This window comes from Micropterus salmoides, unplaced genomic scaffold (assembly GCF_014851395.1).
Source record: "Micropterus salmoides isolate LMB-PRFRI ecotype aquatic unplaced genomic scaffold, ASM1485139v1 Ms_hic_scaffold_14, whole genome shotgun sequence".
Taxonomy (NCBI): Eukaryota; Metazoa; Chordata; class Actinopteri; order Centrarchiformes; family Centrarchidae; genus Micropterus; species Micropterus salmoides.
The window spans coordinates 16,446,421-16,470,099 of NW_024040485.1; the positions used below are offsets into that span (position 1 = coordinate 16,446,421).

At 40.9% G+C, this 23,679-nt stretch overlaps 3 protein-coding genes across 4 annotated transcripts; 2 read left to right on the forward strand and 1 right to left on the reverse strand.

The window, feature by feature from the left end:
- Positions 1–4,065: 4,065 nt before the first annotated feature.
- On the forward strand, positions 4,066–9,666 carry snorc (secondary ossification center associated regulator of chondrocyte maturation). The gene is made up of 3 exons (XM_038719404.1): positions 4,066–4,246; positions 8,168–8,335; positions 8,507–9,666. Exons 1-3 carry the CDS (start codon positions 4,171–4,173, stop codon positions 8,614–8,616), a joined length of 354 nt encoding a protein of 117 aa, XP_038575332.1. The 5' UTR covers positions 4,066–4,170; the 3' UTR covers positions 8,617–9,666.
- Positions 9,667–11,725: 2,059 nt separating this feature from the next.
- LOC119902093 (G-protein coupled receptor 55) lies at positions 11,726–17,084 on the forward strand. Of its 2 annotated transcripts, XR_005444291.1 has the most exons (4): positions 11,726–11,870; positions 12,899–13,643; positions 14,500–14,623; positions 14,872–15,013. XR_005444291.1 is itself a non-coding variant. In XM_038718018.1 (3 exons), the coding sequence occupies exons 1-3, from the start codon at positions 11,752–11,754 to the stop codon at positions 15,073–15,075; spliced, it is 1,068 nt and encodes a 355-aa protein (XP_038573946.1). In that variant the 5' UTR covers positions 11,740–11,751; the 3' UTR covers positions 15,076–17,084. The 2 variants fall into 2 exon arrangements, 1 of the variants encoding a protein (XP_038573946.1); XM_038718018.1 differs by lacking the exon at positions 14,500–14,623 and having other exon boundaries at positions 11,740–11,870; positions 14,872–17,084.
- Positions 17,085–18,142: 1,058 nt separating this feature from the next.
- itm2cb (integral membrane protein 2Cb) lies at positions 18,143–23,408 on the reverse strand. The gene is made up of 6 exons (XM_038718020.1): positions 23,200–23,408; positions 20,919–21,056; positions 20,584–20,775; positions 20,370–20,480; positions 20,050–20,200; positions 18,143–19,367 (listed from the first exon to the last, which is right to left on the reverse strand). The coding sequence occupies exons 1-6, from the start codon at positions 23,284–23,286 to the stop codon at positions 19,276–19,278; spliced, it is 771 nt and encodes a 256-aa protein (XP_038573948.1). The 5' UTR covers positions 23,287–23,408; the 3' UTR covers positions 18,143–19,275.
- Positions 23,409–23,679: the final 271 nt, after the last annotated feature.

A 23,679-nucleotide genomic window follows, 5' to 3' on the forward strand; every position in this document is an offset into this window, starting at 1 on the left:
TTTAAGAAGAAGACTTAAGATTTTTTTTTTACTTTTAAGTCAATTCTTATTGGTGTCCTTATGAGTAATTCTGAGAAGCTTGATAAATACGGGACATGATGATGTGGGTGTGCAGTATGAATTTATAATGAAAAGATTGCTGGTTGTATTATAGCCTGGCTTCAGACCTCTGAATCACCACCCACATCTCAGATTTGTTCAGCAATTTACATAGGTCTGGCTTGTCCACTTACAGCTGTAACCTCAGCAAGAGAAACAAGTCACCAATAAGACTCTAGCAGGTAGAATTAAGAATGGGGACATCATTTTCCAACATAGCTAACTACCTAGCTACACAGTCTAAAATAGCAACAGGAAGGTGGCAGTAGGTGGGGGTGAGATCGACAGTTCCCTTACAGAAACAGCAACTCTTATTTACATATATCATATACAGTGAGGAAAATAAGTATTTGAACACCCTGCTATTTTGCAAGTTCTCCCACTTAGAAATCATGGAGGGGTCTGAAATTGTCATCGCAGGTGCATGTCCACTGTGAGAGACATAATCACAAAAAAAAAATCCAGAAATCACAATGTATGATTTTTTAACTATTTATTTGTATGATACAGCTGCAAATAAGTATTTGAACACCTGTCTATCAGCTAGAATTCTGACTCTCAAAGACCTGTTAGTCTGCCTTCAAAATGTCCACCTCCACTCCATTTATTATCCTAAATTAGATGCACCTGTTTGAGGTCGTTAGCTGCATAAAGACACCTGTCCACCCATACAATCAGTAAGAATCCAACTACTAACATGGCCAAGACCAAAGAGCTGTCCAAAGACACTAGAGACAAAATTGTACACCTCCACAAGGCTGGAAAGGGCTACGGGGAAATTGCCAAGCAGCTTGGCGAAAAAAGGTCCACTGTTGGAGCAATCATTAGAAAATGGAAGAAGCTAAACATGACTGTCAATCTCCCTCGGACTGGGGCTCCATGCAAGATCTCACCTCGTGGGGTCTCAATGATCCTAAGAAAGGTGAGAAATCAGCCCAGAAGTACACGGGAGGAGCTGGTCAATGACCTGAAAAGAGCTGGGACCACCGTTTCCAAGGTTACTGTTGGTAATACACTAAGACGTCATGGTTTGAAATCACGCATGGCACGGAAGGTTCCCCTGCTTAAACCAGCACATGTCAAGGCCTGTCTTCAGTTTGCCAATGACCATTTGGATGATCCAGAGGAGTCATGGGAGAAAGTCATGTGGTCAGATGAGACCAAAATAGAACTTTTTGGTCATAATTCCACTAACCGTGTTTGGAGGAAGAAGAATGATGAGTACCATCCCAAGAACACCATCCCTACTGTGAAGCATGGGGGTGGTAGCATCATGCTTTGGGGGTGTTTTTCTGCACATGGGACAGGGCGACTGCACTGTATTAAGGAGAGGATGACCGGGGCCATGTATTGCGAGATTTTGGGGAACAACCTCCTTCCCTCAGTTGGAGCTTTGAAGATGGGTCGAGGCTGGGTCTTCCAACATGACAATGACCCGAAGCACACAGCCAGGATAACCAAGGAGTGGCTCTGTAAGAAGCATATCAAGGTTCTGGCGTGGCCTAGCCAGTCTCCAGACCTAAACCCAATAGAGAATCTTTGGAGGGAGCTCAAACTCCGTGTTTCTCAGCGACAGCCCAGAAACCTGACTGATCTAGAGAAGATCTGTGTGGAGGAGTGGGCCAAAATCCCTCCTGCAGTGTGTGCAAACCTGGTGAAAAACTACAGGAAACGTTTGACCTCTGTAATTGCAAACAAAGGCTACTGTACCAAATATTAACATTGATTTTCTCAGGTGTTCAAATACTTATTTGCAGCTGTATAATACAAATAAATAGTTAAAAAATCATACAATGTGATTTCTGGATTTTTTTTTTTTTGTAGATTATGTCTCTCACAGTGGACATGCACCTACGATGACAATTTCAGACCCCTCCATGATTTCTAAGTGGGAGAACTTGCAAAATAGCAGGGTGTTCAAATACTTACTTTCCTCACAGTGTCCGTCTCAACTAAAGATGTGGGACAGAGAAAATAAGTCCCCTCCCAACAAGTAATCGGCTAACATGAAAACAATGTCTGGCTGTATGAAGTGAAACCAAGTGGTAACCTCCAGGGGTGGAAAAATTAATCCAACGCAGAAGGGCCAAAAACTGCAGTTCATTGATTGAATGACCACTTGAACCTGCTCCAAAGGCGAGTCAATCTCCACAGGCTCCCATTAAAATGCCCAACTATTAGAGGGTGACACAGGAGTCAGTATTCACTCCTGTCCCATCCCACTCCCATGACAGTAAAAACCATTCTTGTCCCGTCACAATCCCAGAAGTATTACTCCTATCCTTTTTATATGCAGTCTATGTTCCCATCCTATCCCATTCCTGATTTAAAAAATTAATAAATCTGAAAATTGCATTTACAGTATCTCACAAAAGTAAGTACACTCCCCACATTTTTGTAAATATTTGATTATATCTTTTCATGTGACAACACTGAAGAAATGACACTTTGCTACAATGTGAAGTAGTGACTGTACAGCTTGTATAACTGTGTAAATTTGCTGTCCCCTCAAAATATCACATCACACAGCCATTAATGTCTAAACCGCTGGCAACGAAAGTGAGTACACCCCTAAGTGAAAATGTCCAAACTGGGCCCAAAGTGTCAATATTTTGTGTGGCCACCATTATTTTCCAGCACTGCCTTCACCCTCTTGGGCATAGGGTTCACCAGAGCTTCACAGGTTGCCACTGGAGTCCTCTTCCACTCCTCCATGATAACATCACGGAGCTGGTGGATGTTAGAGACTTGCACTCCTCCACCTTTGGTTTGACGATGACCCAGGGATGCTCAATAGGGTTAAGGTCTGGAGAAGTGCTTGGCCAGACCAGTCATCATCATGCCTTTCTTCAGTATGTCACAGTACATGTTGGCATTCATGGTTCCCTCAATGAACTGTAGCTCCCCAGTGTTGGCGGGCTTTCTTGTGCATCATCTTCAGAAGTGGCTTCCTTCTGTTATGACAGCCATGCAGACCAATTTGATGCGGTGGATGGTCTGAGCATTGACAGGCTGACCCCCCACCCCTTCAACCTCTGCAGCAATGCTGGCAGCACTCATATGTAAAGATCAGCCTCCAGTCTCTTTACCTAATTTCCCTATAACTGTGTGGGTGGTACATTTTTATGAAAGTTATCGGTTTAAACTTTAAAAAGACTTTAAGTCATGCATAATTAAGGGAGTGGCTGCTTTGAGTGAGGGGTGGGTGCTGAAACAGGTGGCAAGTCAGTAGCTGTCTACAAGCTCCACCCACACTCAATTTTTGGATTGGCCAATGTCAGGCTCTGCCAATGTTGCGACGGCCGGAGCCGCCACACTCTTCAGAGACCTATGGGTGACGTCACGGAGGCTCCGTCCATGTTTTATACTGTCCATGAGTGAAACATATGGCAAGTCAGTCTGATTATCAGGCCAATTGCATAATGAAAAAGGTAGGACCCAACATTGTTGGAGCTTGAACCACGGGAACTGGAAAATCAGAATATCTCAGCACCTACAACTTCGATTTTGACCTTTTTTCTTTTTCTAATCTGTCATTTGTGAGTCCCTCAACTTTTTGGAAGTACCCCTTTAAAATGCTATTATAGTGATTCTTTATAAAGAGTACTTTTACTTTTGAAACTACGTTTTGCTGCTAATAATTCATACTTATTCTTGCAGGACTTTTATGTGTAGTTAATTCTTGTTACACCCCCATCTCTGGACTTAGAATTGATTTCTTTGTTGTCAGATATTTCCTTCAAGAGTACAGGCGTAAAATGTCCAGCAGGGATGTTCGTGATGTGACCTGGCTAAGGTCAATGGCTACCGAATATTTACCCCTCACACCCAGCTATGTGGCCGGAGGAGTATGGTGTGGGCGTGCCCTGCGGTGATGTGCTCACAAAGTCCACAGTGTCCAGACAGTCCTGTGCACACCTAGTCCCACCCCTTCTCTGCCCCCCTTAGCTGCCTACCTCTCCCCCTCCTGCGCTCTGCTGTCTCTTCTCCTGCTCCTCTCCCGGGGTCGGTTACTCGTTTGAAGTTCCTTGAGGAGTCTTTTTGTCTTGACGTTCATCCTTCACAGCCACCATGGTTCACAGCAGCAGCATCTGCAGATTCCTCCTCCTGGTGCTCCTAGGCATCATGGTAGCCTTTGTACACACAGGTAAACCTCCTTTTGAGTGTGATATTTTTATTTCATATCTGTGGTTGGGTGACATATATCTAACCTTGCATGTGTGCTCTGCAACTAATTATGGTAGAAATATTCTAGGAAAGAGAAGACAAAGCATGCAAGACCACAGTCTGATTAGAAGAACATTTCTGGCTGTAACTCTTGAAATGAAAGGTGTGATGTGAGGAAAATAGTTTTGTAACAATAAGGTGACAGATAATTGTGGCAGACAACTGTTATTCAGAAATGAGCTACTTGTTTGTACCCTAACACTGTGTCTTTAAATTTGTGGAACATTTTAGAATGGGTTGATTTAAGGTAAATAGTTGCTTGCTTATCTTGCTTTATGTGATTCATAGGCGGATGTTTTTGTCCTTTGTAGGTATCAAATCAAATACGTGTGTACACGTGTCATTTTTTGCCCTCTTTTCTGCACACACACACACACACACACACACATACACATACACATAGACGTTCACAGGCCTCTATGTATGAGTCTGCAGCTTGATGTAAATGATGCAGTTGTTGAGAGCTGTGAAAGCTGCTCTTTGACGAAGATCATGACTCACTTGCTTTCATGATGTCTGATTTTCATGTGAAGCTGAATACATGCTGCCCTAGTATCTGTTTGAGGTAGCGAAAACGTCCATAGGTGTAGAGTTTATTTTCGTGTAAGTGGGGAGATTTTGGAGGTGGTACTAAGGATGATTCATTTGTGATGTTTACATATAACATCAGCTAGTTCTCAGCATGAGTGCTATTTACAGATGAGCACGCTCACTGGTCTTTCTTTCACTTTCTTCCATCTGTGTTTCTCTGTTTCTCTTTGTGACGTCTCTCAAATTAATGTGAAAATAGCTCTGGACACAGTAGAGCAGCTCTCAGGCCCAGAGCTCAAAATAGAGGTCAAGGGGTCAAAGGGGCGACATGGATATAGTAAGTTCACGATGTCCTCCCTGTTCTGTGAAAAAGAAGTCACCTTTTACTTGGCACACAAAAGCTGCTGGGGTAGAAGAAAAGTCTCTGAGCCAAACACCAGATCAGGGTTTCTCATATTGAGGTGCTATGACTTGACTACACCTTTCTAAAAATATCTCTTCTTGCGACTTCTTTGGACTGTTTAAGGTGTAAACATATTTTTAATGCCTCCCAACACTCAGGAAAGTTCAGTTGTGGTTGTTATGTAGTGTTGTTTTCAAGTAGTGCCACCAGTCTTGACCACAAACATCAACCTAGTGATTGAGCCAGCATGACACACAGCCCCAACAGCCGACACAGCAAGATAAACCGACAGAGAATGTCAGATAAGTGTGTGGGATAATTATGCACACACTTGTTTCTTCCTCAAATTGACTGCCCTAATGCAGCGTGCAAGACACAGAGCATTGCGCCACAATACCAGAGCAACCCAACCCCATTCCCACTCGCCTCATTTTAGAATAAAATCCAACACACATTGGGCATTTGTCAAATATTTTACTGTGGAAAATGTGGTGGCCACGTGGAAGTTAAAGAGGGTAAAGCAAGAACATGCGACACCATCGATGAAATGTTTGGGCTGCGTCGCTCTCGGTTTTGATAGTTGGCATGGTTGATTTTTAACACAACCTCGTCTGCGTGCTTTGTCATCTCTCTGGCTGGTGTGAAATCCTGACCGAAGAGGCCTGAGGAACCAACAAATGGGCTTCTGTTTTTTTTTTTTTAGTGTCTGAAATCAGCCTTCCCTACAGTCTGCCAGGCTGTTAAGAGTCTGGACTTGTGTACACAGAAGGAGGGTTCTTGATTGGCACGTGGAGTCATGTCTTTAAAAAGTGTGACTTAGTGCAGGGATTCCGAAACATAGCTACTTGTTACCCTAGGGGGGTACCAGGTGATGGAAAGCTAACGTAACATCAAATAACTAAATTAATAAAAATTTTAATTGTGATTTAATTCAAATAAAAATCCACATATGTTCAGGGGGAAATTAAACAGCCATAGGATTACACATTTGGTTTGATACGAATTAATCTACAATAAACAAACTGCAATATCTCAAGCAGTTTCAGCACATTAACGTCATGTGAAATAGTTAACTAACTAATTGCAAAACTGTTCTAATATCTAGCTAAAAGTAATGAATAAATAATTGGAATAGCTAAAAGTAATGGACAAACAGTTTATATAATTAGCTCAAACTAAGGAATAAACAGTAAGCTAAAAGTAATGAACAAATATTTCTGATTAACTGATAAAAGTAATTGGTAAATGGTTAAATCGGAACATGATGGTGTTGATGAAGGGGTAATTGAGCTAATTTGATAAGGCTGAGGGGTACATCAGACAACAGAAGTTGGGAACCACCGACCTATGTAGCTGTCAGCTGAGAATAATTATGCTTTTCTAGAGGCTTCAGTTATGTTAACCCCATTAAACTGAAATTTCAAGCTCGAGTAAACTGCCAGCTCGTGGAAACAAACACCAACGGAAAACATTATTATTTTTTGCCTTCTTATTAAATCAAGCTGTCCAGAAGGCACAGCCTTTTGCACACGGGGACTATTTAATAAACAAGTTTGTTTGACATCCAGTGCCTAGCCGGTGCCTGGTTTGGGCCTGGCCGGTTGTTACTGGTTGCAGCCTGGCCGCCCTCCGTGACCGCACAAGCTGCCTTTTGTGCCCTCGGCTGAAGGCCTCATTGATGGCTGAGCTGGCCAGAGGCCTAGGCCTCCAAACCTCCAGCCAGCTACTGGACAGGAAGCTGCACACAACTCCGAGTCAACACGGCAGCATCAAAATACTCACATCAGAAGTGCGTATCAGAATTTTGAAGATACCACAGTTTATGGAGCTGACATTAATCACTTGAGATTATATCATATGCACTGGTGTCTTAGTAATCGTATCATGTATTCAGATCTGTTAGAGTCATATTAGCTTTGATAATGGCATACAAAAGAAATGAGAGATTTAAAGCAGGGTGAAGGAGTTTACTGAGGGCGTCAGAGGCTACAAAGTAAATATGTAGCGTTAAATAAACTGTGTGTGAATACGTTTGGATTATGGTTTTGTTGGTATGCGTATAGTTGAAGATAGGATAAGTGAATCAGTGAGTGGGTGGGCTTGTGTGTGAAGAGTTGTTTTTTTTTCAGGGAAGATGACAATGAAAGTCACCCCCCCTTTCCTCTGGATTTCAAAAGAAAAGCTGTACAGCCGTTCAGTTACCATCAAAGATATTATTATCAAGTTGAGCATTTCCAGAGGCTAGGCTCTAAAAGAAACAGAAATGTGGCCTAGAAAGAGACTTTGTTTCTCTGACTACTGTAGAGGTGTGAAAAGTCCCAGGGTAACTTCATGCTCAGATGGGAGGAATGTCAGGACAATTTGGGATGGAAAGAGAACAGACGACTGATTGGCAGAGGACAAGAGAGCGGAGAGTTGTACAGAGCCTGAGCTTCATGCGCTAGTTAGGGAATCATTGTCTCTCCTACAAGCTGTTTGTGCTAAAGCATAAAATATCTATTACTCCGTTGAAATAATTAACCAATCGTTGCCTCAAGGAGTTTTTTTAAACAATACACAAGCTTGGTTGAACCCTTGGGCAAAAGAGAAACATGTTGAGAGGCTACCTGTAGCTCAAACGGACAAAATGTGCATCCTCTACAAAGACATCCTTATGCTCAGGCCCGAGCCGTTAACCCAGTGAGACAGAGAGAGGCTGTTGGAGCCGTTACAGATGGGGCCATGTATGCTGCTCTGCATCCCTGAGGCCTCAGCGTCCAGAGAAAAAGTCAAACAGAGCCATTAGCAAAGTAGCGTGCCTCGTCAGTGAAATTACTGTCTTAAGAAAACACCCAGTAAGTCAATACAGCACAGCACGCAGTCTCCGCCACTGCAGGGATTTAGTGACTATTTTCTTTTGGTCTGCAGAGACAGTTGCAGACCCTGCCTCAACAACCAGGGACAACCAGGACACCATGTCTGGAGAGCCACCCAGTGACGTCACCACCAAAGAGCCTTTCCAGGAAATGACGGAGCAGGCCTTCACCTCCGACTACGAGGACACCACACTCTCCCAGGACGTGGACGAGGAGGAAGGTGAAACTGACTCTTGATCTGGTCATTTCAGAGCCACCAAATTTGTGTCAATCATATGAATTCAAGTGATTAAAACTGCATCTCTTTCTGTGTGTGTGTGTGTGTGTGTGTATGTGTTTGTGTTTGTGTATGTGTATGTGTATGTGTGTGTGTGTGTGTGCGTGCGTGCAGGTGTTCTGGGGCCAGGGGCCATCACAGCCATTGTTATAGCAGTCTTCCTGGGAGCATCTGTCCTCCTCGCCCTCATTGTCATCACACTCAGGAAGTTTACCGCCTCCTAGAGTGAAGAAATTTCATCTTGTGTATACTTGTCTGTGTGTGTGTGTGTGAGTGTGTGTGGTGTGTGTGTGTGTGTGTGTGTGTGTGTGTGAGTGTGGGTGTGGGTGTGTGTGTGTATGCCACACAGTGTGTCAGCGTTTCTCTTTTGCTTCCCATCTGAATTTCTCAACTCTTAACCCAGTCCTTATTTTTCCTTTAAAGATTAGTTGTGTATTTTACTTTACTGTAGATGCTAAAAAACTGTGGCAGGTCCCCTGACTGACTATTTACAGATTTACTGTAAACACATTCTTAAATGTTGCTCAACATGTCTACTTGTTCCTGAAGGTATAATGTTAGAAACTGGCTGGCTCTTCCAGTGGAAATCATAGCATGTCCATTTTTCTTCCTTCCTTCTCATAGTCTTACACGCATGCTCTAAAGGGTTTTAATGTGTGTGGGCTGTTTGTCCAGGGAGTTTGATGTGAAGTATCCCGTATGTGTTTGCTTTTATTTTGTACATGATGTGTGTGTGTGCGTTTTTCTTAGTCCGTGTCTTACTTTTTTCCTTCAATAAGAAAGATATTTGAGATGTATGTGCCTACATGTGAGGTCTGTATAAGTATTTCACAATGATTTCACCTTGCGCCGAAGTTATTTTTAAAATATTCCCTCGTGTACAAGTTTTTAAGTTTGCACTGCACCATTTACAAACATTGGTGGAGTCAAAATAAGGAGAAAACATTTTTTTTAAAAGGCTTCTTTGATGAATGTAAACAGGGTAGTTGGGTTGTTTGTTTTACCTGCGAGCAAATATAAAGCCAGAGCATGGATGAATGTGTGTTTGCACTCAAATGAGTGTTTGGAGTTTTTTGTTGTTGTTTTATTTGCATGGGGGGAGTGGGGGGTCGTATTTTAGTAAGACTATTTTGTCTTATTCTATATGCCTCAGAGTCCTCAGTACTCAACCCTTCAGCTGGATGTTGCCATGTTAATGTCACTGCCCAATTATATTTAAGTTGAGACTTGAGATAATGAGATTTTAGTTGAATAAATAAATCACATGCCAAACATCCTGTGACCACTACATGGAGTTTCTTTTAACACATGACCACTGAGTCAAGACAGTGAATAGAATGATGAATGATATTTACAGAAAATTATTATTATTATTATAACCATGCCTTTTTTGTCAGTTAGCATTGAGGTATTACATGAAATACAATTTGTAATTGCCAATACTAGTGATAAAAATTAGACTGATACTAAAGAAACAAGCAAACAGGTTTTCACAAAAGATAACAAAATGCCTATACAACAGTCATTTCCTGTAATTTGTATCTGTGCCTAGAGTTATGACAAATCGCCACCACGTTATTACTATATAATTGTAATCCCTTTATTCTATCTGTTTGTGTTCTGTTAAGAAAATGCAGCAGCATATGTTTATTGTAAAAAGTTGTGTGTTGATACAAAAGAAACCCAGCTGAGTCCTTATGGTCCAAAAACACAGAGGACGACGGAGTTTTAAGTGAGAAGACATTTGTGACCACTGCCCTCAGTTCAGTCACAACAGTAGGTGGCAGTGTGGCTGGCAGCTTCATTTTCATTTAGATTTAAAAAAAAAACACAAATGTGCCCTAAACTATTCCGATATAAAAAGATGTCTCTGATGACTGATGAGGTTTCAAGCTCACACTGTCCTCCACAAATATCATCATTAACAAGTCATGTATTTTATCATTCGTTAAGACTTTCTCACACTTTGAAGTACAGTAAACGTTATATCTGAAACCAGGAAACCCTCAAACATAATCACAGTCTAAATCAGCATCTGCAGATTCTCACACACTTGAAAGAATGGACGCTTTGAAGTGCCTTTCAGTCTTTCTCTGTGAGATAGGAAGACTGATTTCCACAGACACACTCAGACAAATGCCAGCACAAAAATAACAGACCCTGTACAGAAACCACAGTATCTGAGTCATCAAGCTTTAATGGTGATCGATGCTAGATTTATACTTTGATGAAGAGATTAAACGTGCCTATGAACAACTTAGTCGTTGACGTAAAAAGTATAAAGTTAATATATACAAAAAGGCCTTGTCTTGTCACACATTTCAATATCAAGAGTTGTAGACCCTGTCTTCGGGTTCCCGCTTCAAGCACCCATTAGCCAAAACCAACAGAGACAAACAGTTCTTCATACCCTCAGCCATTTCACTGTTAAAGTCCAACAGTAAAAGGTAACATCAGCTACACCACCCGACCATGCTGGTAAATGTTGCCTTTTTCGTAGTGGTACTAGAATATTCAGTATTCTGTGTTTTTTTTCCTTCTATTTTTCCTTCTCCTTTTGGTGTTTGTGTGATAGTATGTGTGGTCTGTGGTATCTATTTTTACTGCTATAAAACTAATTGCCCCTGCAGGAACAAATACAACTCTACTTCACTTGACTATTGGATGAATTATGATGAAAGTCCCCAAAGGATAAATGCTACTGACTTTTGTAATCCCCTACCTTTTCCTCCAGCACCACCAGCAGGCCAACATTTCACACTTTGTGGCCTACACCTGCAAAATAATTGACATTCCCCTCAGCCTCAGCTGTGTTTACTGCTACTTAGCAAAGGTTAGCACGCTAACCTACTAAACTTATGGTGAACATGATAAACATTATACCTGCTAAACATCCGCATGTCAGCACTGTCATTGTGAGCATGCTAGCGTGCTGATATCATCATTCAGCTCAAAGCACTGCTGTGTCTGAGTCTCCCAGAACACTAATGTTTGCTGAAGACTCTACTACAGCCAATGATTATTTTCATTACTGACTAGTTGCAGATTTGTTTGTTGATATATCAGTTTATATAAAACACAGAAAAGCAGCAAATCATCACATTTTAGAATTAATCAATTCATTGTTTCAGCTGTAATCATTGTATGTTTTTATTTGGTGAAGCGTCTCTCAGGAAACAGGTGAGCGACATACTGTAAATTTTTTCTGATGTTTCAAATACAAATGAAATCTTCTGTTCTAGCAGTTTGCAGTGAACAAGCATGCATGTATGTTTAAGACATGTAAGAGTGAAGACCTGCTGGTCGAGTAAATGTCTGCTTTGATTTTAAACGGCTATAATGCACATCTGAACACATGCATGATGTGTGGCATGATTCAGGAAGTGGTGGCGCAACAACAAAGACAGACAAAGCAGAAGTGTCTGGCACAGTCAGACAGACGCACTGAACGTTCCACTGAGAGAATGGCATCCGTGAGGTAAGAGCACAACTACATTTCACATTTTCCGCCGTACGAGATACCTAATACTAAAACTGTGCCAGGTTAGACTTTTTAAGAGCTGCAGTTACATGTCAATGATGAACCAAACGTGTGTGAACCACTTCTGTTTAAATCTTTAAATTGCAAGCCAGACTTTGCATCATCATTGCAACTACTAGATGATATGAGTAAGGAATTAGAGGAATTACAAAATATTAATTAATTTTGTTGGGAATGATGTCGATGTAATTGGAAAGGGCCTCGATTTTGATCACTTGAATGAGCTAACAACATACTGTACTAGATGACATTATTTATTCAACATCCGGGAGATCTAGTCTATGTTTTTTTTTTTTAATTTTCGTTTAGATGCACAGCTACAGATCTCAGAGATGTGTTTTTGTTTTATCTCTGTAAAATCTACCACATCAGAGCGTTAATAACTTTTCTCTGTCACGACATTTTCCTCTAGAGACGACTGCAGATGGTTCCACGAAAGACCTGATTCTTTGTGTTGGATTGTGTTAAAATCACTGAAGTCTCAGATCTTTCAGGGAATCATGTATTTCATAAAGACAGATGTACTGAAAAGGTCCAACAGCCAATGAAAGTGCATAGCAGTGGCACATTGCTGCAGGGGCCCAATCTGACAGACCAAGAGTCAAGATTAAGACCTTTCAAATCTAAATTAAATTAAAAGTCAAAATAATTAATCAGTTTACCTCAACCTGTACCTGATTTTTTTAATTCTAATTTAACTTACATTGAACATATAGTGCATGTGAATTCAAATAATATATGTTCTCTTGGTGTTTTTGGCCTTCAAACCAGAAAGCAGATGCAAAAAACAGGTTCTCAGCCAGTGAACCCACACAACTCAGAGGTTTCAAGTGGCTTGGTACACTGACATATCTTACATATGTTTCTGTGTGGGAACGGAAGAGTAATGACAGGAAAGACAGGTTTATATTGAAATCCTGACATAGCTGTTGAAATGAAAGAAAATGAAACTATTTTCTCTGCAGCAACGGCGGCGACAACATGACAACCAACTGTTCATTTGATGGGGTGGACAACCTGATGAGATATTTTGAGCTGGCCATCTACATCCCCATATTCCCCTTTGGTCTGGTCCTCAATGTTGTAGCGCTGTTTGTGTTCTGCATCTTTCTGCGTAAATGGACGGAGTCAACAATCTATATGACCAGCTTGGCTCTGATGGACCTGCTCCTCCTCTTCCCTCTTCCCTTCAAAATGCACGCCACCAATAACTTCTGGCCCACCTACCTCCAACCCCTCTGTTCAGTCTTGGAAAGCCTGTATTTTTTTGGGATATATGGCAGCATCTACACCATCATGTGCATAGCTGTGGACCGATGGTTGGCCATCTGTCACCCCTTCAAAGCCAAGGTACTGCGTTCACCCAAAGCGGCTCTGTGGACCTGCTTTGGGGTCTGGGTGCTGGTGCTGGCAGTGATCACTCAAACCATCTATCGCTTCAGGGAGGCCAAGGAGATGAAATTCAACTGCTTCCACAGATTTTCAAAGAATGGCTGGAAGCCTGAAGTGATCATCTGTCTGCAGGTGTTTGGGTTCCTGTTGCCTGCACTGGTGGTGGTATATTGTTCTGTCCAGACCATCTGGGCGCTTCAGCAGTCTGGCCAGCACAGCCCCCAGAGCCGTGCCTGTGTGAAGATCATCTACAGCAGCCTGAGTGCTTTCCTTGTGCCTTTCACCCCCAGCCACCTGGGCATCCTCCTGCAGTTCCTGGTGAGATCAACTGCAAGTTCATCTTAAATAAATTGAAGGGTAAAGTAGATAACAAATAAAGGTCTACTCAGTAGTTGTTCTGGAGCTTTCGCATCACATCACATAAGCGTCATCAGCAGATGGGGTTGTGCCCAGTTTTTCTGACCTATTTAAGGACTTCTCGTCCTTGTTGGTTCAACAAATGAAGGGTTTCATTCCAAAATACAATATATCCAAAAAATATATATATCAGGAAGTGTGTAAAAATCATAATTAATTTTGCAATGAACACATGATCTAAATGACTTCTGTCTTATACTACATCAGGTCCACATGAAAGGGAATGGATTCTCACATTACTTTACTGGAGCAGTGTGCTTTGATTGTTCTGTTGGGGAATCTATACGCTTTCTCATGGACAGTTAATATTTGTCAACCAGTGCATCAGCTTTATGTTACAACACTGTCAGAAGTAACGCTTCCTGCCAAAGCAAACAATCCACTCAACTTTTTTAGCAGCAGGCAAATGGTCGCAGGGCTGTAACCAGGAGATTTAGAAATACTGACGTTTTCTGTGAATTATACTGTTTATTTGTTTAAAAAAATGACAAACCAGTAGGCTTACCATTACACTATCTGATCATTTTCAGACACATTTCTTAAGTTAAGCATGGTCTTATTTTTTTTTAAATGTCAATGTTACAAAGTGTGTGCAGCCAATTGAATCAGTATTATTTCAGTATCAAACATGGCATCTGTGAGCATTTTATTTTAGCCACACAAGTATATAGAATTTTGATATTGATACTGACATCCTGGAGCTGCGGCATATGTTTGAAAGAATAAGTAAAACTAATCACTGACGTTGTCCTGGCAGACTGTTCCGCACCTATTTTTCATCTAAATTGAAAGCAACAGATAATAAAAAACGAGGAAATGGCAAGGACGTGGCCTGATTGTTCTCAGTGATGCACTGCAGTTACAGCCCTGATATTCGGGTGGTGGGTATAATCTTTATTTAAATGTAAGAGATTTCATTTTCTCATTTTCATCTCAAAATGATTACTGCAGAGTTTGACAAATATAACAACATGTAACAAATACAGCAGATGTATGAAGAGATCATCTTCAAAGAATATAACAACATGCAACTGCAGCAGAGTTCACTGGGTTACCTCTAGTGTTGTTATACGATTTTCATGCATGTAGACAGGATGGTAGACTGATGTGTTTCCGTCCTACATTCCAGGTGCACCAAGAAGTGATTCAGGACTGCAGCAACAAGAAAGGGATCAGCCTGTTCATACAGATAGCCATGTGCCTGTCCAACATCACCTGCTGTCTGGACGCCCTGTGCTACTACTTCATCGCTCATGAGGTGAGGAGCACCAGAAACACATTCAGGCTGTCCATAATTAGCCAAAGAAGACCCACCTTCAGCACAGAGGTCTGAACACAGCACAAATACAATTCAAGTTAATATATAATTTCAGAGGGCTAGTGAAAACAAGAGCTGGCTTCTTGAGCTTAAGCAGGGCAGTGAAACTGAGAAGTTGCCAGTATAGTTTCCAGTAGCTAGCCAATGTGGCATGCACTAAGAGTAGGAGGGAGAACTCAAATAGGTTAGAGTGCAATCTCAGTTAACCACAGTGCTGAGAGTAAAGCTAAAATGTAGTTTAGGAAGAAGATCTGACGAGCAATGATGCGTGATTTGGTCTGGTGACAGGAAGCCGGTTGGCACCTCTGTAGCCTCAAGAGCAAAAAAGAAGGTTGCAACAAGGAAAACTACTGACAAGCCACAATGTGACATATTTCTGAAATGATTTAAGGAAGACCTTGTGAAATGTTTCGAAGCACTCTTGGGTCATCCAGTCCTACACACTGACAACGAGTGAAAAACTGATGTGCGGTACAATTAATTTTAAAATGGTAAAACTGTAAACCAGGCACCAGTGGCTCATTGCAGAGCTTTGTAGTTTACTTTGTAGAAGTCAAGTGAAAGATACGTAAAAGGCGCTCTTACTTTTCTGATATGCTCCTCAATAAAGACAAGATCAGCCAAGATCAGGGGCCCATACATTTCGGACCAATTTGGCTCAATAAACACTGTTAGTAAATTGTGAAACTTCTAATAGGACACAACAAATTATGATAGGTTTAATTTATAAAGCATCTGTCATTTCTAAAATGCAGATATGTATTAAAAGTCAACTTGAAACAAATAAATAATTCAAACTGAAGCAAACTAAATCTTCACTTTTATCTAGATATTCGTTTGCACATTCATGTACCTAGCGTTTGAAAAAATGTGATCCGTAAATCTCACAAAGACACCAACCAGTTGTGATCTTGAAACACATGAAAGTAATTAATTATCATTCATTAAGATTATGTAAACCTTAAATGATACTTAAAACATTTAATTACTATCTTAATTAGTTTGGTTCTTCAGCACACTGTAACTCATTTTTCGAAATATTACCTACTTGTAATACAAGTACCTATAGATATCTTTGATTAATAATTAATAATATATATATATATATATATATATATATAGCATCAGAAATTTATTTAACAAATAGATTTTGTTTATTTTTAAGAATTTCATCTGGGGAGAAGTTTCTTTTATGTATCCATCCTGTAAATCCATATGTAAATATAGCCTGCAGCTGAGTGGCAAAGAGTTTCTGCTTGTATAGATTTAAAATTGACCTCTGATGTTAATAATGCAAAATCAAATAATGTCAGGGGGAAAACGAATGATATGAAGTTTTATGAATCCAAAGTGATGGTGTTGGTTTTTTATTATTTGGCTCTTACTTGTCAACTTCTTTAGACTCACAGTAATGCATATATATGGATATATATGACATGTGTTAATATAATTGTATATGTACTTTTTATTTGAAATGTTAATTTTATTTTTACAATGTAGCTTCAAACATGTGCAATACTATTATTAAAGTTGTTAAAATTATTAAAGCTGTTAATGGCTGTGCACCTGACCACTGTACTACGAGACTGTTTTGATATTAGTTTGTTTGCAGGAGGACATTTGAGTTATTTGAATACGGTAAAAGCTAAACCCAAATGGAATGATGTACATGCTCTGTTTGTTGTTTTGTTTTTGCTCAGTGGTGAACAGAGTCACGCTGTGGTAACTGCACTCAATTAGGGGATTTACTGTATATTAATATTGTTTTTATTGTATGAAATAATAAGTACAAATCTCTCTTCTGAAACTGGAAAAAAGACACGAAACTGTTTTGCTCTACTTGCATTACTTGTTACTTTCATGTTGCACTAGCCTCCTCTTTGTTGAGTTTCAATTGTATTAATTTATGCCCAATTCTTTAGTTTCTGAGTGAAATTTGTTTTTGTGAAGTCATGGAGCTGCTCGACATGTTTTTTTTCCTGTTCTTTTGTGCAACGAGTCTGTAAAATAAAGAAAGCCCGGACAAAAACATAATGATGTTAAATGATTATTCATCAGCAAAAAGCCCTTTACAGGAGGATAAGGTAGATTTTGTTGACCCAGAGAATTGTTTTACATCTGTTCTGAAACTTACAGCTCAAGTTTACATTACGACATGACACATGGATCAATTTACAGAAATAATTACTTTGCTCAATATTTTTTCAACAATTTGACATCAATTTTGAAACCAAAACCGTCCGAGGCGCACCTCTTCCATTTTGATGTGAAATAAAGCTAACCACAAGAGATTCATCTTGTGAGGAGCGTTACACTCACCACCATGAAGTGGCATTTTTTGGTTCTGTAGAAACAATTATCCACAGATCATAAGCAACACTTTAAAATATGGGTAGCATGTCCCAAAAATATGGAACTGATCAGGGCTGTGCATTTGTCTTTACTGACTGAGAGGAAGTTCAAAAGAAAATGTTAAATCATAGTGTTTGTTTCCCTTTTTAATATACACTACATTGCCAAAAGTTTTTGGTCGCCTGACTTTACATGCACATGAAGGTCAATGACATCTGATTCTTAATCTGTAAGGTTTGCAGCTAGAGCAGCTTCAACTCTTCTGGAAAGGCTGTCCACAAGGTTTGTAGTGTGTTCATGGGGAATTTTGACCATTCTTCTACCAGTGCATTTGTGGTGTCAGGCACAGATGTTGGACGAGAAGGCCTGGCTCGCTCTAATTCATCCCAAAGGTGTTCTTTCGGGTTGAGGTCAGGACTCTGTGCAGGCCAGTCAAGCTCTCCACACCAAACTCACTCATGCATGTCTTTATGGATCTTGCTTTGTGCACTGGTGCGCAGTCATGTTGAAACAGGAAGGGGCCATCCCCAAAAAGTTTCCACAAATTTGGGAGCATGAAATTGTCCAAAATGTCTTGGTATGCTGAAGCATTAACAGTTCCTTTCACTGGAACTAAGGGACCAAGCCTAACTCCTGAAAAACAAACCTACACTAAATCCCCCCTCCACCTAACTTCAGAGTGATACTGTGTATACTTTACTGAAACTGATAAACAATCAAGAGACAAAGAGAAAGTTTGATCATTTATTCTTAAAGCAGCAAGATAGTACAAGAAAATTTGACTGTACAGCAAAATAACATATCCCAAGACAATGAAATGTGACCACATATCACCGGTCTCTCTCAACAGAGACTTATTTGCTCCAGGTTGCACATTAGAAAGACACCCCAAATCTTTTTTTTAAGTTGGGACAAATCAACATTGTAGAGATTATAATGCCAAGATAGGAAGGATTAGGGACTGGCGCGAGATAAAGACAACAGGCAAATCCAAGTGAAGAGGAGGAAGAGCAAGACAAAAAAATTAGATGTAGCCTTTGATATCATCTACAGTAAAAAGCATTCTTTGTAAATGTCTCATAAATCCTTAACACTAAGCAAAGCATCACTCACTGCAGACTTTGGTTCCTTCTGTCTCTCTAAAGCACTGCTACTAATTACAGTCTCAAGCCATTATATCCAAGGAGTAGGAAAGTGTGATACCAAAGGAAATAAAGAGACAAACCATAAAGAAATGATTGTTCACAAAAAAGGTTGATTTCAGATAAAAATCTATGCATGTAACAATATGTTCAGAATCAATTTACAGTATATATTGCTTAGGAACACTCAAAGTTATATACACCATTCATTAATGATATAAACTAACAAAGAAACGTCTAAACTACATGAGGTATGTTTTGCCATTTTCTGACTTTCAAAACGAAATAAAATAACAAACGAGAAACGAATACTAACATGAGCGCACAGTGAAAGCAGTTTCCTAATATCCTTACCACCACCCACAGTGCGCTGAGTTACTATATAAAAATAAGGACTAAAATGAAAAAGTCTTAAGATGAAAATGTCATAGACTGACACACATTAACATCTTATGGACAACGTGACAAGCTACAGATATATCCAAACACATTTCATCCATACATACAGACTATTTGAATAAAAAATATAATAACATTGTACATGAACAATAAAAGAGCATTTCCAACTTGAGACAAAACAAACAAAAAAATTTTACAACTGAAACTAAAACTGTTGGACAGATACTCGCTCTTAAAGTGCAGTTAAAAGCCTAAATAAATTCAAGAGGTATGGTTTGGAACTGGCTTCTGTGTTGGATGGCTGTGATTTCCGCCTTTAGATTTAGACCCTGTCGCAGATGACGGTCTCAACCACAAAAGTGTTCTCGAAGTGACGGATGCTGTGGCACTTCTTTGTCTCACGCCTGTCAATACCTGGAAGGGAAAAAAGAAAACACGTTTAGAAAATCTGTTCAGTGGAGGCTCGCAGTGTTCATTGCACCTCTGCTACTACCGGGCCTATGAGAAAAGTCCATTTTGAATCAGCAGCAGTGATCTCAGCAAATCACATCCATATATGTACTCGGGGGAAGTTTGTTGCATCATTTCTAACATTCTCAGTCAAATCAAAGGCAGCAGCAACAGAGATATCACTCATGTGCATCACTACCTCCTCCATAGTGTGTGGATGTGTCCACTGCACTACTAGTGACTCACATAGCAGGAAGTTCCCAGGCTGCGCCAACATACACACTGATATGGTAATCAGGCTGCCAGGCTGTCAGAGAAGGATTTTACACTGCAGACACACTGTCTGATATGTTCACCAGGAAGCCCCTATTTGGTTCTGGTTGTATTTGTCTTCTGTAGGGTCACCCGCTCTCTGTTTGCTCCTACACACCAGAACTGAACACCGGATTCCCTGTGACTCGCCAGAGGAATACTTTCCTTCTCAAGTCCAGTGACCCAGAACAGAGAATATGACTAAACATCTCACAAGAGCTGGTGTGAAAGAGGGTGATACATTAGCAGAAGTGACCCCGCGCTCTTCCCTCATCATTAAGCATCTCATATTGCCTGAGTAGATCGGCAAAAGGAAGTGTATGTGCACACTTACGTCTGCGCTGGTTGCGGCGTCTGAGGCGGTAGGTTTCTTTGCCGTAGCAGAGCCTGTGGATGAACGGGCCCAGCTGCCTCATGTTCCACACCCTCCCTGTCACCACCATCTCCTCCTGGATGATGTAAGTCTGAGGAAGATACGTCCCTCTCTGTGGCAAAGAGACACAAATGAATCACTCATACGATCTGCCTGTGGGAGGAACGCTGCAGATGGGAACACGCTTGTCCTTCACTCTCTCAGACAGCCATTCATCTCTAACAATGCTTTCACAACAGCTCCCCCAGACACATCATCAGCGACTGTCGTGAGTGCCTCACCTTGACGTTGACGAGCAGCTCCCACAGGTTCCGCGGAGGCATCACCAAGGTTGTATTCAGCTCAGTGATGTAGCATTTGTCCAGAGCTATGTCATAATAAGCTGTGAGGCCCTGGAATCAATTATAAAAAGGTTAAACCCTGACCCACAATGAAGCACTTTAACAAGAGACTTTAATGAGAGCAAATAGTGAACATATGGATGCCTTAACCTACCCTCTGAAAGTCGTGGATGATATCAGCGGGGTCACTGCCTCCAAAGTGTGGCACAGGTACACTAATCTGCTCGTAGTTGTCGTCAAGGTAGATGCCGACATTCTCCTCGAGTTCTTGCCGGCCCCTCAGAGGAGCGTACACGGAGTCTTCAAAGACAACCCGGCAGTGGAACAAGCTGTCTTCTGGGATCTGCTAATGGGACGCAACAGAGCTGAGTTAGCATCTGACAGTTACTTTATTTTAATTTTTTTTACATTGTGGCTCATTAACAATCTGTGCTCCTGGGTTCAAGATATGCTACGGTAGGTAAGAAAAAGGAGGCAGACTGAACTGACCTGAGGTATAAAGTAGTAGCGATAGACGAAGATGGAGGCCAGCACCAGTCCTGACATAAAGGCCACCAGGCCAAAGGTGAGGCAACAGAGGCCTGTTGGAAAAGGCTTCTTGGACCTGACAGGAAGAACCAGTTGCTCCTGTAAAGACAAAAGCAGTTGGGTTAGAGGACAAGTCAGGGATGACAAGGAACAAAAAGTCAGTTAGATAGCCAGGAAATTGTGCTTAAAACGTATGTTTTATTTCCAATTTTAGGTTTTCAGTCATACAAAATATGTGCAAAATAATGAACAAGACATGTAAAGTTTCAATTTGATATAATGGTGCAGCAAAGAAAAGCATGTCTTAGATATTAATTTGATGTCTTAATATAAATGTGATGTGGCTTTAATGAAGCATGGCAACAGAATACTGTAAAAGTGTGATACTGTCAACAGTGCAAACTTTTTAAATCTAACTCTGAGCACGTTTGGAAGAAATTAAATTCAATTTCATAGAAGAAATTCTATGATGGAGTATCATTGGGCGTAACGTCGCCTCACACTACCAGGCGGTTGCCACGTCGTTAGCCAGGCGAGGGGATCTGATAGACGTAGGACTGTAAATGAGGCATGCCAGACGCCCACCCACAGTCTCTCAAGTCAATCTGCTACCCCTCCCTACTACTGTTGCTATGGAGAGCGGAAGCGGGGAGAACAGATTGTGCCGGGCTCTGACGAAGATGCTGGCACGTGGCTGTCTGGGTCTATTCTTAGAGGCCCACTTCCACACTCCATATTTGCAGTTAACTCGCACCCTCAGTGGGAGTACAAACGGGAACAATTGCGTCGAGCAGGAGTCCCTCATCAGAGGCGGACATATTAATAGATCTACACACATTGGCTCTGACGCCTAGCCTAGTGTCGCAGCCAATCTGAATCCACGCAGCCTTTGAAATCATGTCATTTTCATCTGTTGACGTAAGAAACGGGTGAAAAAATGTGTTTGCAGAAGAAGTGATGGATGCGTCATCAAGTGGTGTACACTGAGTACTGTGTGTTGGGAAAAAAAGGATGAGGCTTAGACGGGTGTACATCCAATTGTGTTTAACTCCTGGGAGGTAGTCCAAAAAGGGGGCTAAGAAAATCTGGACATACTGTGACATGCCTGACTGCTTAAACATTTAATGTAAGCCATTCTACAATCCCAAGCTCAGAGATAACATGATCAGGCTAATGTATTGTTTAACCAATCAAGATACAGCCATGTACACGATAAACTACTCCATCCATTCATCCATCCATCCATCTATCTGGTTGAGCTCTGTGTTTGAGAATTGGAGCCTAAAAAAACCAGAGGCCATGGATCCATGCTGCATTGTTGTCTATAACACAATCAGATGTTCAGTTCCTTTCTGGACCCCTTTGGCCTTTACAATTAACTCTGTATCCTATTTATAGGATATGGAAAAAGATAAAACCATAATAGTATTAAAATAGCAGTCCACATTTTTGCTTATTTTAATTCCTTACTTTTTATAATCTCAATTTCGAGATTGAATAAAGGGTATATGCTGCCTTTAGACCATGCCCACTGTTTACATACAACACAGCACTCTCACTGGCACGCTCCCACGAGAAGGATGCAGGATTCACGTGGCGTAACACCTCCTGATTTCAATGATTGGTGCAGTGACCGCATCTGACAGCTATGTTTCTCATTTCGACTGAGGGTATTTGCACTCTGCCGCCTGTACTGATAAAAAAAATGGGGAGGTTTTGTTTTATATATCCGTACTTTATGAGCCACCTAGAGTGATGGTGTCATTCTCCTGAAAACACACACACACACACACACACAGGACAACCGTCTGCAGTGTGTCCTCGCGGTGGCCACACAAGGTGACGTAATGTCAACATCCCCAGGCTGGGATGGTCTGCAATGCTGGGTCTATTCCCAAACTGCACCAGCAAAATTAAATATAATAAACTGCAGTACGCGGTGCGATATTCAACCATTCACTAGCATTAATGTTATGGGGGGGAAATGCATTATTTTAAGTATATAGACCTACTGTCTTTTTTTATATATAAGGAAGTTTACATAGTTAAATATAACATGGATTAAATTAATTAATTAATAAAGTGGCATGATGATGCATGGACAGACAAATCAAACATTACAGCTAAACATAACGTTAATCTATTTAGCTATGCAAAAGGAGTAAAGGCTACTCGTGCTATACTGAGACTCAAGACAAATAACCAGAACACACACAAAGAAAAACAAAGTGTGCAAACTCACGTGACCCTGAGGTATAATGATCTTGTCTTCATCGTTGTCTTTTTCAGGCTTCTGCGCCGAAACTGTCTGGAAAGTGATCTTCACCATGTTTGTTTGTTCCGTGTATATTTGCTCGTATCTGATTTTAGTGCGCTGGTTTCATCCACCGAGCCGGGAAGATTATATAGCAGCGGAGCAGACTCGCCCCCGAGGCTCAGTGACATCAGAAGAGCGTCTTCTCTGACGAACAAGCGTTGTGTGGGTCTGAAGGAAAAGCCGCCTCGCCGCTGTCAAAATAAGAGTCCACGTCCGGCTAAAACGTTTACATTTAACACATAATACGCAGTAAGTGTGATATTTGGCAAATAGATGGTTATACTTGAATGTTTAAAGCTGTTTAGGGTGAAAACATAGAATGTATTTCCCGTTTGTTGATATTAGACTACGTCGTGCCCTTATTCTGAAGGCCACTGCCCAATATGGTAGCGCTTTCCGTATTTT

What these genes read in the sequence shown, in the direction of transcription:
- snorc (XM_038719404.1), top strand. Translation starts at nt 4,171, where the DNA reads ATGGTTCACAGCAGCAGCATCTGCAGATTCCTCCTCCTGGTGCTCCTA. An exon ending in GGTAGCCTTTGTACACACAG is followed by an intron (nt 4,247 to 8,167) that starts GTAAACCTCCTT and finishes TTTGGTCTGCAG; the next exon opens with AGACAGTTGCAGACCCTGCC. An exon ending in GGACGTGGACGAGGAGGAAG is followed by an intron (nt 8,336 to 8,506) that starts GTGAAACTGACT and finishes GCGTGCGTGCAG; the next exon opens with GTGTTCTGGGGCCAGGGGCC.
- LOC119902093 (XM_038718018.1), top strand. Translation starts at nt 11,752, where the DNA reads ATGATGTGTGGCATGATTCAGGAAGTGGTGGCGCAACAACAAAGACAG. An exon ending in GAGAGAATGGCATCCGTGAG is followed by an intron (nt 11,871 to 12,898) that starts GTAAGAGCACAA and finishes TTTTCTCTGCAG; the next exon opens with CAACGGCGGCGACAACATGA. An exon ending in GCATCCTCCTGCAGTTCCTG is followed by an intron (nt 13,644 to 14,871) that starts GTGAGATCAACT and finishes CCTACATTCCAG; the next exon opens with GTGCACCAAGAAGTGATTCA.
- itm2cb (XM_038718020.1), bottom strand. Translation starts at nt 23,286, where the DNA reads ATGGTGAAGATCACTTTCCAGACAGTTTCGGCGCAGAAGCCTGAAAAA. An exon ending in GCTACTACTTTATACCTCAG is followed by an intron (nt 20,776 to 20,918) that starts GTCAGTTCAGTC and finishes GCGTCCCATTAG; the next exon opens with CAGATCCCAGAAGACAGCTT. An exon ending in TCATCCACGACTTTCAGAGG is followed by an intron (nt 20,481 to 20,583) that starts GTAGGTTAAGGC and finishes AATTGATTCCAG; the next exon opens with GGCCTCACAGCTTATTATGA.